The 20,547-nt window shown below is 34.6% G+C and overlaps 1 protein-coding gene across 1 annotated transcript in view; it reads right to left on the minus strand.

Moving 5' to 3' along the window:
• gnal (guanine nucleotide binding protein (G protein), alpha activating activity polypeptide, olfactory type) overlaps positions 1-20,547 on the minus strand; it is a 153,124-nt gene that overhangs the window by 60,244 nt on the left and 72,333 nt on the right. The window contains exon 5 of the mRNA XM_051098075.1: positions 11,590-11,687. Within this exon, the coding sequence (XP_050954032.1) occupies positions 11,590-11,687 (98 nt within the window). The remainder of the gene's footprint in view (positions 1-11,589; positions 11,688-20,547) is intronic.

The following is a 20,547-nucleotide window of genomic DNA, read 5'->3' on the forward strand; positions in this document are numbered from 1 at the left end:
CTTGATGTCATGCATTGCCTGTCAATGGCATTGTATGCTGTTACCTTCAGTTATTGGATCGCAGCGAATAAATTAAGGAACACAATGTGCTTCCTCATCCATTAACATGATTCACTCCTTCAAATTCAGACTGTGCTTAAGCAATGATACGTTCTTCCTCGGCTGGGATCGTTTAGAGCCATTTGAATCTGCATTTAAACTACATTTTGGAAGTTCAAAATCGGGGCACCAGTGAAGTCCATTATATGGACAAAAATCCTGAAATCCTTTTCTCATAAACCATAATTTCTTTACGACTGAAGACAGAAAGACATGAAAATCTTGGATGAAAAAAGGGGTGAGTAAATTATTTGTAAAATATTGTTCTGGAATTGGAGTTCTCCTTTAAGCTTATTGCCAATTGCCAATACCTGTAACTTTAAGCATGAGTATGAAAAGAAACTTGGCTTAGCTTCATGAAGACACGTTTGGATGAATGGAGAGTGAAGTATATCCACATCTGTTAGGGATGCTTGATCTTCATGATGTACAACTCCTTTATGCAGGGAGGACCACTCTCGACTGAATAGTTCTTAAGTCACTTCCAAATCAAGCTGCTTATACTGGTTGATGCTGCAAATCATGTGTTTAAAACATGACTGGAATCTGAAGCAAAATCTGTATGGTCAACATCCTTTAAATCCATTTGAAAGCTATCCTGAGTGTTTGTGACAAACTAAAAGACTGTTAAGCGAGTATCTGTGCAATGGATTAGCATTTTGAAGCTGTCTTGAGCACCTACAGTGATAGAAACTACCAATATTTACCCCCCTAAGTTGATTGCCGTTTTTTCTAACCTTAGCAATAGCTGCAATTACAGTTGCATAGATGACATGAGATTAATTTTTTAAATAAAATTAAATAAAAATTAAATTGTGATATATAAACATGAAATAATGGGGAAAAAATAAAATAATGAATTATGAAAATTATGAAATTAAAACTGCCGATAAGTGGTGGGTACTGCCAGAGGTGGGTAGTAACAAAGTATATACACTTTTACGTGAGTAAATTTTTGGAAAATATGTACTTATAAGATTCGATTTAAAGGTGGGTACTTTCACTTTAACTCAACATTTCTACTTCATTATGCTGGGTGACGTTAACAAAGAACATTTAAGAAAGTCATGACGTATTGCTAAGTATGGTGACCCATACTTGAAATTGGTCCTCTGCATTTAACCCATCACGAGTGCACACACACAGTGTGAACACACCTGGAGCAGTGGGCAGCCAAAGGTAAAGGATAAATTATTTCCTCAAAAATATCTGTATCCTAACATATATATAAAATACTTAACCTGTCCTTTTTTTTTCCTGGGCTTTGCTTGTTTGCCCAAATATCTGCCTGCCGCATGAGGGACAGATAATATTATAATAATATTCTGCAATTTGGGAGTATCAGTGCTATTAGCATAATAAATAAGGGCACAACAAGCTGTCAGACAGTAATGTGTGAATTCTATGAAATGTGTGAATTCTGTGGAATTGGTTAATTCTTTACAACGTGTAAGTTTGATTAGGCTTGAATTGCATTTAAATGATTTAGCATAGAAAATAATCAGTTTTTTTTTTCTTTTTCAGAATGCCATCAGCCAGGAAAGACAGTCTCATTCTATGTCTATGATATCACTGGTGTCCAACACACACTGTCCAAAATGGGAACAGTGGCTTTGAGATGATCTCTGATCTGATATCTCTGAAGTGAGTTTTCATGCAAGTGATGAAAGTTTAAAGTCGAATGACGAAAGTTAATTTAGGTTCTGCAAATATAATCTGAGCATATATTTTACAATAAATTAATTTTTCATAAATATATATCGTATTGTATCATTATTGTGTAATTATTATTGCATATATTCATAAAGGCCACTGATATAAGGTTACAGAAGCATTACGCCTTGCAAATGAACCTTCAAATGTCCTCTAAATTTGTTCAGATAGTGATTAAAACACTGAAATTCTGCTACCCCAGTGCCCAACATTGCAATACTACATTTCCCTAAAAACTCATTTATTTCTGCATTAGAGGCCCCCTACTACTACATTTTAAAGGTGAAAGAATTTTTCACAATGGTTTTTTTTTTTTTTTTTTTTTTTTATGGAAAGCTGCTTCGCAACAATTTCTATTGTGAAAAGTGCTATACAAATAAACTTGATTGAACTGACTACAGGGAACAACCCTTGATTCACAGAAATAAGCTGCCGTGTAGCTAAGCGGTGTCCAAAATTGATAGTATATATATTCACAATATGTGGCAGTTAATAATGTGTGAGCACACTGTGGTTCATAATTAAGAAACAACTTTAAAATGTTGTAGTTATTATTATTATTATTATTATTATTATTATTATTATTATTACTATATTAATAGTTTTTATGTGGAATTGAAACGTAAACAGTACTACTGTCAAAGTCACTTCTGCTGTATTTCAACCCAAAAAGCAGTGCGATCACTGGCAGTCGAGTTCATTATATAACACAAAAAAATGATATGCATGATGTCACAGATTACTTTTATTACTGAGACGTGAGATGAATGAAGAGGCCATCTCTCTTGCATGCGCAAGCATTACTGGAAAAGGGAACATTTAAGTCTGTCAAGTTCAGAGATGGCAAAAGTACACACATCCTTTACTTAAGTAGAGGTACAGCTACTCATGTTTAAAAATACTCCAGTAAAAGCAGAAGTACTGACTATACTTTTTTACTCAAGTTAAAATTAAAGAAGTATAAGCTCTGACATGTACTTAAGTAAAAAGTACCCATTACTACTGCCTGTTTTAGTGTCACGCTGGTAACTGGACCCCACGTCATTTTGACATAATACAAAATAATTTACATTTCAAATTTTGTTAGCTAATGAATGTGTCAAGGCTGAACAACCACTGTGTAGAACAGGGCAGGACTGGGACAAAATTTCAGGCTGGGAAATCTCACACTCATCCAGGCCATCCCATTCATCCACAACAAATTCTAAAACCACAGAAAACCATCACATTAAAAAAAAAAAAAAAAAAAAATGGTTTAAAACCTTAGGCTGGGGCCGTGCAAAATAATTAAAGGTTCTCTCTTGAATTGCACCTTCACTTTCATTTTCCTTTTCAGTCTCTTCATTTTCCATGATATCTCTCTGCATCTCACTTTGGTTGTGTTTACTTTTTTCACAAATTTTCTTGTCCCTGTCCCTTTTCCCATCAGTCATCTACTGTTATGAACAGAACTGTCTCCACCTTCTTGCAAAACAACCACCTCATAGTATTCGGTTTGCAATAACATATGTTTATTTTAGGTCAATTTAAAGGATCACATGATGACCATGTGTTGTTTTATCTTAAAATTACTTAAATACTATAGATTTAATAAAACTATTTTCTAAATTGCCTAAATTTCAGAATTAGTACAATAATAATGACATCATGACAATATCTTTTCAGAAAAAATTCTAATACTGAACATGTTATTGCATTATCACAAGTCATATTTTTCTCTTACCAAATTAACCATGAACAACAAATTTCATGGTTAGTCTATGGTTAGTGTAGCAAAACCATGGTTAATATGTGGTTACCATGGTTTAACTATAGTAACCATGGTTTTTGGTTTTAATTGTCGTAAAGGTTGTGTTGTTATCTGCCCTAGCTACCTCCAAGTCTATTATAAAACAATGTCTTACAAAATCTGTTTGCTAAATTACTACTGTAACATATACAGAGTTTAATCATGAGGACGTTTTATTAATCAGTCGCTTCTTTTCAGTTTTACTAATTAAGCTAAATCGTTTCCCCACGTCATTCTCAGTCAAGCACAGCTAATAAATAACAAAGTACATACTGTACGTGACATGCCATTTTATTAAAGGAATTTTAAAATGAAAATTAAAAAAACTATTTGTGACAAATATTTAGTAATGTGAGAATACTGACTTTTAGCATATAAATCCATAGCATATTGAACAGGCTATCACTTTTATTGTCCTGATGCAAAGTAAGCCACCTTTTCTTTATTAGGGGCCAAGCAATAAAAGTGCAAAGGCACCTCTTGTATCCATTAAATTTCTTCTAATTATTATTCTTCCTCCTTCTTCTGTTTCTACTGCTCGAGTCTATGGCAGCCCATAGAACAGCTTGCAGGAAAGTTATGAAATTTGGCACACTGATAGAGGACAGTATCAACATTAGCCATAGCAAGTTTGGAGTCTCTAACTCAAACTCTCTAGTGCCACCACTTGTACAAATTTTCACTTATGCTATGCTAATAACTTTTGAACCGTAAGGTCTAGAAGGAAAATTACTTTTCCTTTGAATCCTTGGCCCATGCAGAGTCGAATTAACACCAAAATGAATCGTAAGGTATTTTTTGTAAGTTCAAAAAAATCTACTTTTTCGAACTGGTCCTAGATGGTTTGTCTGATTTTCACCAAAATTGGCTCAGATCATCTTCAAACAATGCTGGCTCAAATAATTCATCAAATAATGGATGAACAAATTTGACGAAAAGCATGCAAAAATGGATGGGAGGCTACAACGATTTGGCCAGAGTAGCACAACTATCAGTAGCACAGTTTCGGCACAGTGCCATCTAGTGGTCAGAAGATATGAAAAATGGCTATTTTTGCTTATAATTTCTGAATGGTTTGGCCAAAAATCACAAAACTGGTGTCTTTAGATTCGGAGGAGCATGCCGAAATACACCCAGTTCTTCCATGTCAGCCATTTTAAATTTTATTGTAAAATGGTATATTTTACAAACGCATTGGCGTATCATCACAAAAGTTGGTATGTGTCTTCAGCACCATGCCATGATGGTACTCAAAAATTTTGGAGGCAGCGCAACTTTGTGGGCAAAAGTTTTTTTTAAATGCTAATAATATTTTATTAAATTGGCCTGTTGTAACGAAAGTCATCTCAATATATTCCTTAAATCACGCCGAGAACATCAATACCAATTATGCCAAAATTGGACGAACTTCCTGTCCGCCACTTTGATTAATGTTCAAAACCTACTTTTTTGAACTCCTCTTAGACTGTTTGTCCAATTTTCACCATTCTTAGTATTAGTACTTCTGTACTTTTACTCAAGTAATACTGAAAATGAGTACTTAATATTTTTACTGGAATAATATTTTATTCAGGGTATCTGTACTTTTACTTGAGTGCTCGATTTGTGTAGTTGGTCCACCATTGATATTGTGTTTGTTTTGCGCTTTTAGTGGAAAGAGCTGGATATCACATCTTCAGACTGAGGACTCATCATGTTAATGAAGCAGATTCAAGTGAACACTCACTATAGAACCTATACAATATTAAAGGAGTAGTTCACTTCCAGAACAAAAATTTACAGATAATGTACTCACACCCTTGTCATCCAAGATGTTCATGTCTTTCTTTCTTCAGTCGTAAAGAAATCATGTTTTTTAAGGAAAACATTTCAGGATTTTTCTCCATATAGTGATCTTCTATGGTGCCCCGAGTTTGAACTTCCAAAATGCAGTTTAAATGCCACTTCAAACGATCCCAAATGCGGCTGTAAATGATCCCAGCCAAGGTATAAGGGTCTTATCTAGCAAAACGATCGGTTGCTTTCATAAAAATAATACAATTTATATACTTTTTAATGTCAAATGCTCATCTGGTCTTACTCTCACTGAACTCGTGTATTCTAGCTCATAACAGTTAGGGTATGTCGAAAAACTCTATTTTCTCCCTCAACTTTAAAATCGCCCTATATTGCTGTTTTACCTTTTTTGTTAAGAGTGTTTGATCTTCTTTGCATGTTCACCACATTTGGGATCGTCTGAAGCTGCATTTAAGCTGCATTTTGAAAGTTCAAACTCGGGGCACCATATCAGTCCATTGTATGGAGAAAAATCCTGAAATGTTTTCCTCAAAAAACACAATCTCTTTAAGACTGTAGAAAGAATGGCATGAACATCTTGGATGACAAGCGGGGGAGTACATTATCTGTAAATTGTTGTTCTGGAAGTGGACTTCTCCTTTAATTAACTTTTCAGTACTGTACTGTATATGTGGTGGTAGTGTTACCGAAATCTGTTCTTTTGCTTTTGCAAAGTAAATGAGAAGAAAAGAATAATGAGTCCATCATTCAAATGTCCTCAATCTGTATATGAAGAGTTCAAATGCAAAAGCCTCTAAATCCATCTGACGTATTTCTTAAAAATTAGCATTTCTTTCTGGCTTTCTGGCTACTTTGTATAGGTTTCTATGTAAGTACTGGTACTTAGAATACTATTCTAGGTACCTAGAATATCAAAATCAACCGCAGGCGGGAGATCATTTTCTTATCTAGCGCCCAAACTCTGGAACAATCTACATTACAATGTTCGGGACGCAGACACACTCTGTCAGTTTAAATCTAGATTAAAGACCCATCTCTTTAACCTTGCTTACACATAACAAATCCACATTCTTATAATTCAAATCCGTTAAAGGATTGTTAGGCTGCACTAATTAGGTCAACCGGAACCGGGAACACTTCCCATAACACCCGATGTACTCAGTGCATCGTCAGAAGAATGGCATCTACGCTAATACTAGTCTGTTTCTCTCTTATTCCGAGGTCACATTAACCACCAGATCCAGTCCGTATCCAGATCAGATGGTCACTGCAGTCCCCCGGATCCAGTCCGAACCCAGCCCAGATGGTGGATCAGCACCTAGAGACGACCTCTACAGCCCTGAATGTCAGCGGAGTCCACATCAACTAGATGAGCCCCAGAGACGGATCCACAGTGAAGACCACATCACCTAGACGGCTGTCGGCACAAGACCACGGGAACTTTTGGCCAGAGGTGAACTGGCCCCCGACTGAGCCTGGTTTCTCCCAAGGTTTTTTTTCTCCATTTGTCACCGATGGAGTTTTGGTTCCTTGCCGCTGTCGCCTCTGGCTTGCTTAGTTGGGGACACTTTCTCTTAACACAATATTGCATTTTATTTTATTGTTTTTGATTAACTACCTTTACCTATAAAGTGAGTGTTTAATGTTGCCTTTGGCATTGTTGATGTACTGTTTCCTATTTAATACTGTACAGCCGCCTTGTCACAATTCTGTATTGTTAAAGGCGGTATATAAATAAAGGTGACTTGACTTGACTTGACTTCTGATTGGGCTGAGGCTGGAATTAGGCGAGTTTGAAGTAAAAGTATTTGATGGACGTATACTATATGTCAGGATCATTCACTCAGTATCATTATCTCATTTTTGACCGAGATGGCTTTTAGCTGGTTTTGCATCTGAACTCTTCATATATAAACAGGTTTATACATCATTACACTTCAAGTACATTAAAATTATTAAAATCAATACACTGTAAACAGGGACATGCAGAGAGTTTCTCAAGAACAGGGCTTGGGCTCAAATATTAAAAAAATTTAAACATGTTACATTGGTAGACTGTGTGGTCATAATTAGGAATAATATGAGACTACTGATACAAACTTGTTTTTTTTATATGTACAATAAGCAGAATAATTGTAACATAAAGGGAAAAAAAGTGGTGATAAGGTTGGAAAGCACGAAGCTTGCGGTGTCAGAATGCCAGTCTGTCAGTCAAGTCCGAAAGCAGACACAACCCATAGACAACAACGTCTCAGTCTTGCTGCAGATAAAAGTAATTAGTAAATAAATGATTTTTACGTGATTTGATAAAAAAAGTGTGCATCAAATATGCTAAACACGTAAGATAAGAAGAGTTTGATGTCCTAGAGTGGTTGGCAAAACCTACTGACATGACATAAAATAAGGATGAGGCTTAGGATAGTAGATACTGATCAGGTAAAAAGAAAAAAGGTTAATCAGCCCTGATCCCGATCAAGATCACATGATTTATATCTCAGATGACTGCATTAGCTAAGCTAATCGGTTTTGTTAGTATGTAACTTCAGTTAGCTACATTAATAGTTTAACTCAGTAACATGTTAACTTGGTTATTTACATGCATAATAAAATAGGACTACATTAGCAAAGTTATCCAAAATCCTGTTAACAATTAGTAGAGCGCACACATAAACATAACCAATAACTCAATAAGTAACCAACACTAACCTGCACGACAACATCAGAAACTTAACTCTGCTTTACTGTAAACATTACTGTAAACACTGCACAAGCCTGTATAGAAGAATGCAAATGCAAAATAAATGTACACATTAACAAATAAAACAAACACAGACAAAGCCTCAAAACCCTGTAGTTACAGATGTGAAATACAGATATACAGGCCTTTAAGAGCACACATATTTCCTGTGCTATGATGCAGGCAGTTAGTCATGAACGCTCACAGTGATTCCTGTAGACATGTTTCTTATAAGTTGTTGTGCTTCACACAATATCCACCAGATGGTGCACTGAACAATATTCTATGGCTTAACATTGAATAAATATTTAAACATGCCCAGGCTTACATTATGTAGGCATATTACTATAACACAGAATTAACACCAGAAAACATAAAAGAGCCTGTTTATAATACAATATACTATATATATATATATATGTACATGTGTGTGTGTACTTGCTTTTGCTACATTGTGGGGACCAAATGTCCCCACAAGGATAGTAAAATCTGAAATTTTTGACATTGTGGGGACAATTTTTAACAGTGCAGTCCCCACAATGTTAAAAAATTATTAAAAATAGTAAATGATGTTTATCCGAAAGTGTAATCGTTTGGTCAGTATAAAATCTATAGAAGTCTATGGAAAGTCTCCACAATTCACAACAACAAACGTGTGTGTGTAAATTGAGATTTTTTTTTTTATATATATATATATATATATATATAAATTCCTTGTGTGGATTTCGTATATTTGATCAAAATTCATATTTTAGACTAACTTATTGAGCTAATTTCATCCATCTGTTTGCATGTGTGTCTTTTAAAGTTAAACAATGACTTGGTTGCTGTTATGACAAATTTTTCAATGACAATGACATACACGTGTGGCAACCAACTGCAACCATTACCTTGTTGCATTTATCCTCACTGTGTCTAATATTAGATGTCTAATATATACCTGAAAAGTACCATTGTTAGGACAACCGCTGATAGCTACTGTATTGCTTTTCTAAGAATGACTGAGAATATCTTAAAAATATGATTTCTTTTTCATTTACTTTTTCTTTTTCATAAATTATGACATCTTTTTCATTTACTATAATTTAATTTAACCATTAAAACTGAGGCCAGAAAAATTACAACTGGAGAAAAAAAAACAATTTGGAAAAAAATCAATTGGAATATAGCTATAACTAATTTAGTTCTATTTCTGAACTGTTAATACTTGGATTATGTTTTAAGAAAGCATAAATAAAAAAAAACTAAATGGGAAAACTTCCAAAGGATTCAGGGAGTAATATTTGTAAAGTTAAAGATGTCTAATATATACCTGAAAAGTACCATTGTTAGGACAACCGCTGATAGCTACTGTATTGCTTTTCTAAGAATGACTGAGAATATCTTAAAAATATGATTTTACAAATGTGTATAAACATCACATTATTTTAAAGTATCAGTACTATGTAAATGTAAGTGAATGTAATTTAAAGCCCATTAAAAAAATAATAAATTTAATTAAAAAGACATTTAGTTTAAATGTCTGCATAACTGTGATTACAGACTGTATAAAATATATGCAAGAAATAATAAGACAACTGTTGCTTCACTCAAATTGCGAATCACTCGAATTTTGGATGAACAAATGTCGGACAGTACACTTAAATCAAATGCTAATATAGACTAGTATCCGTAAATATTGAACACATGGTTTCATCTTCTACACAAATACTGAAGTACATGCGACACTTGCTGTTTTCAGCATCTACTGTCTCACTATATGAGGACATAAATACATAAACAATATCTCCAGAGCTGCTCTCAAAGTCACTTGATGAGCATTTGACTGTCTCATTTAAAAAAAATTACTTCACAAAAATGGTTGACATAGCCCAGTGTGAACTGCAGTCCCAAACTAGTTTTTGTTAATACAGTAAAATTATTATGTTGGTATAAGCGACCACAGTCATTTAAAAATATTATGGAAACAACAGTTACCATGTTAAATGCACAATACTTACATGAACTGTTATTGAAACAAACCACTCCTGGTTAATAGAACTGACATCATACCAGCATGCAAATCTTTCCCAGCTAGTACCAGTTACATAATTTATCAGTGCCTTTTGATAATTTCATAATTTATCAACATAGACTGACAACACCTTATCTGATTGTAGATACTGAATTTGGACAATGCATTTTTCTCTGGCACTTCTGACAGAGGTGTCAACAGCTTTCACGCACATATTTCAAAACAAAACTCTCACATCAGAATAAACCTCTCACATCATATAATGTTTGTTGTTGTTGTTGTTGACTGCACACTCTGTTACCCACCAGTTGAGGAACACTGGGCATTGATAACATAACACAGCAGAGCAATAAACACTAGTGGGTCGCTTCAGTCCTGGGGGGCACACTCGCTTTACATGTATTTGGTAGCACCTATTGTAGCAGGAGTATTATTGACATGTAAAGGTCTAGACACTGAATATAAGACAACTAATTTTTTTTTTCAGATCTATTTAATTAAAAATCATATTCAGAACAATACAGTACTATTGTACAATACAATATAAATATGTAAAAACATATTTCATAGGGCCTTTAAAATGTAATTTTTGTGAAACTTTTAAAAATTATATAATTTAAAAATATATAATAATTTGTATTAGTTTACTGAATTAAATCAGACATCTTTTTCATTTACTATAATTTAATTTAACCATTAAAACTGAGGCCAGAAAAATTACAACTGAAGAAAAAAAAAACAATTTGGAAAAAAATCAATTGGAATATAGCTATAACTAATTTAGTTCTATTTCTGAACTGTTAATACTTGGATTATGTTTTAAGAAAGCATAAATAAAAAAACTAAATGGGAAAACTTCCAAAGGATTCAGGGAGTAATATTTGTAAAGTTAAAGATGTGTACAACTCATGATAAGAGACTGTAGAGGGAAAAATGAGCCATTTAAATAGCTTTTTGTTGTCATTCTTTTAAGTTTCCAAGAAAAAAATCTGTTAAATTATTACCAAAGCAAATCAGTAGCACAGGAATTGGTAGAACAGGGGTCTTCAACCCTGCAGGAAGATAGCTCTCCAGGAGCAGGGTTCGAGAAATTTTAGAATTGTCAAGTCAATAACATCTACATGCCAAACTATTTCTTTGAGTATTCCTTCCTCATCATCATACATGATATTATACTGAGTAATGACCTGCACAAAAATCGAAATGTTAAAAAAGTGAGATTAGTTTAGATTGGTTTAGACACCACACTGCATCAGCGGGATACACAAATAAACAGATCCACTCAACCTATCCAATAGGTTGTGCTGCACACAGGTTCTGTAGCAAATCTCAACCAAGAAAACTTCACTCAGCAAATATGATAGATGATCAGGAGACACACTGTGAGAGATGACAGCACTGCTGTGGGAGTAAAGCTGACACATATCAACAGATACTCACTACTGTGCGCAGTCGATGAGCTGATACTCGTTTGAGCGTTCAAAACAGGCCTTCACCCCCTCATCATCCCACAGATGCTTTGCATGCTCAAAAAATTCCTGTAAAAATAGAAATAACATACAATATAGAGTTAGCATCCATACATTGAATTAAAATAAAAAAATAAAAAAACTCACACTATAACTCAGAATTATAACAACACAACACCTTTGACACTAACAAGCAAAGAAAACAAAACTTTTCAACACAGAATGTTATGATTAACCAACCACATTTAAGTATTTCAGAAAACTAAAGATTGGTTAGGAAGTTTTCGAGTAATGCCCGTAAACTGTATCATTGACCACTTTACTGAACATTATTCTTTACATATCATTCTAATTTACCATCTGATTCCTGCTGTTAATCAGTGAAACTGAGGCATATTCTCAAAAACTGCAGCCCTATTCAGATAGTAATTTTCTTTTCATGGGGTCATCTGTAAAAATAAATGACTGAGATGATGACAAAAAGCTGTTGACAAATATTTTTGATGACAAATAGTCGTTTGAGCTCATATGACTTTATGCAAGGGTCTGCAGTAACACAGTTGACCAGTGGGGCACTGTAGTTAAAGACTGTAATAGAAGGTAAGCACTGATGTCACTTTCCCTCCGGGACACACCCCTTCAGGCTGACTGAACGGCAAAACATCCTGCAGCATGACTGGCTATAATTGGGGAAACTACGAAAACTGGAGTAAAACAGATGGGGAAATACATAAAGCGCCCAGGACCAGGGTTGAGAAACACTGCCCTAGGGACGTATGGATGTATAATAATTACTTTCTGTAAAGTTGTATAGAAATTATGTGTGTTGTGAAATGCTCTACAAATTAATGGATTGGACTTCTCTTGATGCTTGGTAGTACAGTTGTTAGAGAAATTAAAAGTGATGGGGACATCAGTGGTTCTGGCTGTTTCAATATATATTTTTAGAAACTTTTTTTTAGAAACTTTTAAAGTTATCTGGATAACTGTGAGTGTAACAGAGACCAGCTAGTAATAGTTAAGCAGGTAAACCTCACTCCCCTAACCTCAAGAAAGACGCACTAGCAACTGACACTAGAGACAGCAGTCTTTTTTTATCAAAACCACATCTCATGTTCGAATCCCGCGAGGAGTGAGGGGGGGCAGAACCGAAGGGGTTAAATCAGCTGTTGCCATCAGGCAGACGATAGAGTTCAGTGGTAGAAAGTGAATCAATCTCCTTTGTGCTTGTATTGATCTATCTATTGATCTATCGATCTATATACTGTTTTTCTTTGTAATGAAAACTGGGTTTGTCTAACCTTAACTAACCATCCTCCTGTAGAACACAAGACATCATAATAATGTTTTTTTTTTATTTTTTAAATAAATTCTAAAAAAAAAAAAAAAAAAAACTTTACATTTACGCTACATATAAAATAGTAAATATTTAATTGTGAGTTTTCAATACAATACCTAACCCAGGATATGTTTTTACCCCAAAATTCAACATATGAGACACAAATTGGAAACTGCAAATCCACGTTTCCTGGATTCCAGTTATTTCTCCAAAGTGTGGGAAAGTTTCACAGAACTAGGGCTGGGCGATATGGCCAAAAAATGATCACAATATTTTTTTTTTATATCACTCAATATCGTTAATTATCAAAATAAATGTCAGATTTTTATTTCTTTCAAGTTTAAAGGCAGATTTTTGCTACAATGTAAAAGTTGTAAAAACTGTGGCTTTAAAATATTCTTTATAGTCAGAACATGACAAATACTTCATGTTTTTTGAATTCTTCATACTTTTTCTAGTAATTTTTCCCTAAAATAAATATCTTAATAGTGAACAAAAAATGCTTAGTTCTGCATGTTTTAATGAGTAATATTGTTTCAAATCAAGAAACAGGTTTGTGTTACCTGATAATATTAATATTAATATTATTAATAATAATAATAATAATAATAATAATAATATATTTTTTTTGTCTCTTAGAAATACATATTTGATAGTAGCTTGAGTTAGGATGCAGATGTAGATTTATGTTCATTGTCAAAATCAGCAATATCTTTAAAAATGGTAGCAACGTCATTTTTATATGGTAAAATTTAATTATTTTGGCTGTTTTTTTTGTTTTTTTTTTATTAACCATTGCTCTTCCATAGTATCATCCACAGATCATGATAATAACAGTTAAAACCACAATACAGCACCCCAATACTATGATAAAAATTTAATTCCTAGGTATGAAATGTGGTTCCTAGGTATTTGTGTAAAAAACAGTAGTCTAAATATATTTTGTATAAATGCATAAACGCTATAGCTTAATCATAAAAAATACTGTATTTATATTCCGTAACTCCTCCTTCAGTACATTTAATACGTCTACATTAATAATATAATACAATTTGACACAAATATACCCACTTTTTTGACACAATACCACTGTGCAGTTAGTGCTACTATAATAAATCTATGGTAAATGATGGCGATTTGTAGATTTAAAAGCCTTCTGACTGTATCGTTGCGCACAGTGTTTTTCTTGTTTATCAGCACTGTTTCATCTGGCTTTAAACCGAGTCATTTGAGTTTTTCACTGAATTCAAGCACTTTACACTGGTGCTGTTTAGTGACCGAGACTCATCAGCAAGTGAACTCATCTGCTCTAGTAAGTTCTTTGTAGTAAGTTTGCGCCGCGTCACCGTTTGAACTCTGATCTGAGCGGACCAGCAGTTAAGAAAGCATAGAAATGTGGATGCGTTTGCATGAGCTCTGCAATTCGGTAATCCAGAAGGGCAGATTTCAGTGCTTCATTTCGGTGCCACTTAAACGCCTGAGCTATCGATTAAAATATCTGCCATCTGGTGCTCCGAAAGTAAGAAGCATCATCACCACGTGTGATTGCTAGTTAAATTATACTGCACTCATGTGCTGTCAGAATAATCCGACCAGGAAAATTCACATGAACGCAAGTCAGAATGCTCTGATAATACAAATCCAACATCGTTGTAGTAAATTTAGTGTCCATGTTGTTTTAACAACTTGACATAAAAGCACAACTCGGTAAATGAGACCATCCAAGAGCCCGTGAATGCAGCAATTACACTTGCTCTGATGGCAGAAATTCGCCTACCGTTAGCTAGCCACATTAAACATCCTTAAATTAAAATGCTTAAGCTAAATTTCCCTTGTAATGACTTGCAAGGAAAAGCGTTTCTAAACCTGTTGTCCAACAAAAGAGAACATTGTTTTTACTCCACAACATCAGTTAAATGCTTCTTTTTGTGATCTAATGTAGCTTATTATCACAGAATGAGGCAGAAAAAAGGCTGTTGATTATCAACAAATTATAAATATACTTCTTATGAATATACCCGAGATGGCCTAAAGAACAATGATAAACTACATATTGTCACAGTCATGTGTTTACTGTCTTAAAGGGGTCCTATTATGCTCTTGATTTTGTTTTGGGGGTGTACTAGAACATGCTTTCATGCTTGGTGGTTCAAAAAACGCATTATTTTTACCATAATTTACATTATTACAATACATTTCTCCCAGCCTGGCACAAATATGGAGTTAGAATTGTTGCATAATTCCAAATAAATACATTATGATCCACAAATAAATGTAAAGCGATTGACAAAAACAAAGCATATTCACAAAATAAATAGAATGAGATCCACAAATAAATCTTAGAGTTCCACAAACATGAATTATATTCACAAGTAAAAAAAATAGAATTGCAAATAAAAAACATACTCACAAATATTTTTTTTTATTTTACAAACACAACTTTGCCCGGCATTTATATGTGAATCGCGTACTGTGCATTTGTAGATCGCTGCGCGTATTTGTGGATTGCTCTCTGTGCATTTGTGGATCGCAGCGCATATTTGTGGATTGCTCTCTGTGCATTTGTAAATCGCTGCGCGTATTTGTGGATTTTGAAACATTTCAAGCGTCAAGACACACACTGATCCACAAATGCATGGACTCCACCCACCTTCTACTTAAGCCAGTCAGATGCCGGCCACGTGGGGCTGACCAATCGTTGCATGTTCTTGCTCCAACCAATCACGTTTTGCCTTACAATCAGTGCGGGACCAGCCGTAATTCAGGACAATTAACCAGTCTCTTCAAAATGGACGACCAGGATAGTGGTGCTCATCACAGCATTATTGTAAAAATATCTAAAATAAAACAAGTAATGTTATGTGTAATGTAATCAGTGTTTCATGTATCACTGAGTCGATGCGTGTTTTGACCGTGAGTGTGTTTAGCAAACTGGTATTCTACAGTGACCGGGAGGGGAGGTCTTCGGTTCACTTAATTTTGTCGTGGCCACGACATATAAACTTGTGAGAACGTGATAATATAACGTGGTTTTGTCGAGGTAACGATGTCGTGGCCTCGAGATGTTGAGGGAACGACATATTTTTCTCGTGCATAAACAAACCTTCGTGACCATAGCAACCTGGGATTATGTTGTTTAAAACATTTTTACTAACATTAAACATTTAATTTAATATTTGTATATTCTTCTTCTTATTATTATTATTATTATTATTATTAATAATAAGAACGTTATGTAAGATCGAAATGAAGGAAAAATATAAAAATATAATAATAGGCTAATAATAATGATGTTGATGAAGATGATGGTGATAATAATGGCCTAATAATAATATTCAAATATTTTGAAGACGATTGAGAGATGGGTAAAAATGTTTTCTTGTATGCCCATGTTATTTAGTACGGTGACCGGGAGGGGACACCTTCGGTTCACTTAAGTTCATCGTGGCCACGAGATATTAATTTGTGGGAACGTCATATCAACTCGTGGGAACGTCATATTATGTAGTGGCCACGAGATCATTTTGTCGAGGTAACGATGTCGTGGCCACAAGATGCTATCATGAGGGAACGACATCCATTTCATCCAGTTTAATGTGTAAACAAACCTGCGTGACCATAGTAACCCGGGATTATCGGAGATAGATTTATTACCATTTTATTTTGGATTAAGGAATTATTATATTAATTATTATAGAAATTAATACATTATTAAATGATTATATTAACAACAGGGGACGCTGTCTGTGTGAATGCTGTCTGTGCGCAATGTATTCGAAAGAAGTTTATCATTATTAAATATTACACAAAGTACATCAAATAAAATAGGCCTACAAGATATTTTTATCCAACCTTCTATTAACTGATCGTTTTTTCAGTATTATTATTAGGGGTTCGAGCACGCAGTGCTGAAACCCTATTGTAATTGTAAGGATTTTTTTATTATTATTTTTCTCCGCTAAAACTGATTGTGCAGACCAAACCGTAAGGCCTAGAGACCTGAAATTTGGCCAGAACGTAGAGCTCCCCGATGAACGAATCTATCAAAGTCTCGCCGTAATCGGCCTAAAGGTGGCGCTACAGCGCAAAAAACTAACTTTTTTTACATTTTTGGCCCTAGCTCGTACAATTTTTGTCGTAGACTCAAAAACTTTACATCGTTGCAATCCTTGGGTCAAGGCGAACAAAAGTGCGCAGATTTTTCGTACGAAGCCTGGTTTTTCCGCAAAATGGTGTTGTATCCGAAACCTACTCTTGCGAACTAGTCCTAGGTTTTTCACCCGATCGGAACCAAACCAGTGCAGAAATGTTGTCTGGACAGTGAATATCAATAATTATCAAAAAAATCTTAAATTTTGACTCATCATTGCGAAAGGGCCCCAAAAAGTTTGTAAGGTCGGGGGCCTTTTTTACTAAAATGGCTATAACTCATGAACCAAATGAGATATCTTCACCAAACTTGGTACACATATGTATAAGCTAAATCTTTGGTCAAATAAAAAAAATTGCACAGCTCTGCCACTTGGTGGCGCTGTAAGCCTGAAAAAACATAAAAATGACTATAACTATGCAATCGTTGGTCCGATTGACTTGAAAATTGGTATGCAGTGTCTCTGTCCAATGTGCCATAAGGGTCTATAAGGGAATTGGCATATCTCAAAAAACATGGCCGCCATCGGCCAATTAAGTTTGAGCACCCATTAGACAAGGTTAACAGAGGCCGATCGGAACAAAACTCACTGGGCATGTTTGACTCATGGCCCTAAACGTCTGCAAGAATTTTGAAAGAAATCGGCCACTAGTTGGCGCTAACAAGTTTTATGGCTCTGTAATCACGTGGTGTTTCACATATCCACACAATATGCATATCATTTGATAGATCTCCTCATGATGAACAACTTTGCCTCAAGAACCATTGCTGTCAATCAAATCGTTCATTAAATATTCACAAATATGTGAAAAACCTACTTTTGCGAACTAGTCCTAGGTTTTTCGCTCAATCTCGATCAAACCACTGCAGCGTAGTTCTCCAGACTCTCTAGATCAATAATTATCAAAAAAATCTGGAATTTTGTCCTTTGGTTAGCTATAAAGGGGTCATTTAGAAAAGGGGTGTGGCCACATATACCCAAAAGCTTATAAAACCAAAACGAAAACTCAAAACTTTACCAAAATTGGCAAAAACATGTGTCAGATGATTCTTAACAAGCATGCAAAGTTTCATGGAGATCGGAGCATAGGTGGCACAATAACAGTTAAAAAGGCTTTAAAAACAAGATTTCTATGGTAAATGGCCTCAAATTGTTAAAAAATGCTCATCTATTCACACAAACACTAGATCTTACACATATATCTGTGTGATATATCCTCTCATTCTGAACAAATTTGCATTCCACCTCAAAGGCCCTAAATGCTCGAACCCCGGTAATTGCTGCTTGCAGCTATATTTATTATTATTATTATTATTATTATTATTAGCCTATTATTTTATTTTCGTTCATGTTTCATCTCTTTACTTAACGTTCCTAGTCTAATAATTAGACGAAACAAAATAAAATATAATTCAACCTTTAAATTGCATTCCAGTAAAAATCCCAGTCATATAACATATGTCGAGCATTTACAGTATTTACATATAGAACGTTAAGTAAAGAGATAGAACATAAACGAAAATAAAAGAATAGGCTAATAATAATAATAATAATAATAATAATAATGATAATTATACTGAAAAAACGATCAGTTAATAGAAGGTTGGATAAAAATATCTTGTAGGCCTATTTTATTTGATGTACTTTGTGTAATATTTATTAATGATAAACTTCTTTTGAATGCATCGCGCACAGACAGCATTCACATAGACATAATCATTTAATAATGTATTCATTTCTATAATAATTAATATAATAATTTCTTAACTCAAAATAAAATGGTAATAAATCTATCTCCGATAATCCCGGGTTACTATGGTCACGCAGGTTTGTTTACACATTAAACTGGATGAAATGGATGTCGTTCCCTCATCATAGCATCTTGTGGTCACAACATAAGGATGTCGTTACCTCGACAAAATGATCTCGTGGCCACGACATAATATGACGTTCCCACGAGTTGATATGACGTTCCCACGAATTAATATCTCGTGGCCACGACAAACTTAAGTGAACCGAAGGTGTCCCCTCCCGGTCACCGTAATTTAGACTACTTTAGGTAACGTTTATTCATTATAAACTTAATATGAATGCTGTTTACATTGCGTGCAATATAATAATTTATATGATAAAACAATAAAAGAAATTATGAAATAATCTATAATAATTAATATAATAATTTATTAATTTAAAATAAAATAATAATGAATCCATCTCTGATAATCCCGGGTTGCTATGGTCACGCAGGTTTGTTTATGCAATAAACTCGTGGCCACGAGAAAAATATGTCTTTCCCTCAACATAAGAAGTCGTGGCATAAGTATGTTGTTACCTCGACAAAACACGTTATATTATCACGTTCTCACAAGTTTATATGTCGTGGCCACGACAAAACTAAGTGAACCGAAGACCTCCCCTCCCGGTCACTGTAGAATACCAGTTTGCTAAACACACTCACGGTCAAAACATGCATCGAGTGATACATGAAACACTGATTACATTACACATAACATTACTTGTTTTATTTTAGATATTTTTACAATAATGCTGTGATGAGCACCACTATCCTGGTCGTCCATTTTGAAGAGACTGGTTAATTGTCCTGAATTACGGCTGGTCCCGCACTGATTGTAAGGCAAAACGTGATTGGTTGGAGCGAGAACATGCAACGATTGGTCAGCTCCACGTGGCCGGCATCTGATTGGCTTAAGTAGAACGTGGGTGGAGTCCATGCATTTGTGGATCAGTGTGCGTCTTGACGCTTGAAATGTTTCAAAATCCACAAATACGCGCAGCGATTTACAAATGCACAGAGAGCAATCCACAAATACGCGCAGCGATCTACAAATGCACAGTACGCGATTCACATATAAATGCCGGGCAAAGTTGTGTTTGTAAAGTAAAAAAATTATTTGTGAGAATGTTTTTTATTTGAAATTCTAATTTTTTTACTTGTGAATATAATTCATGTTTGTGGAACTCTGAGATTTATTTGTGGATCTCATTCTATTTATTTTGTAAATATGCTTTGTTTTTGTCAATCGCTTTACATTTATTTGTGGATCATAATGTATTTATTTGGAATTATGCAACAATTCTAACTCCATATACAAATGGCTCGATTAGTTCCGGATTCCCCTTATGAAAAACAAAATTTGTTGTGATTGGTTAGCTGTCCCACTGCATTGCGATTGGCGAACAGCTTAGAAGGTGTTTCATTACTGCCATGCCCCTTGTCGAAGAAGCAAGTTCTGTGTACAACTGTTAGCTCAAGCTAGATTAAAGTGATTGTTGCGTTTTAAATATGGATATTTTCCTTACAAAAACACATCGATTCGCTAAAGGAGGCCTTTATTAACCCCCTGGAGCCGTGTGAGGCAAATTTTAATATAACTCTGATTGCATTCGTCTGAAAGAAGGAAGTCATATACACCAAGAA

This window comes from Labeo rohita, chromosome 24, assembly GCF_022985175.1.
Source record: "Labeo rohita strain BAU-BD-2019 chromosome 24, IGBB_LRoh.1.0, whole genome shotgun sequence".
Lineage (NCBI taxonomy): Eukaryota > Metazoa > Chordata > Actinopteri > Cypriniformes > Cyprinidae > Labeo > Labeo rohita.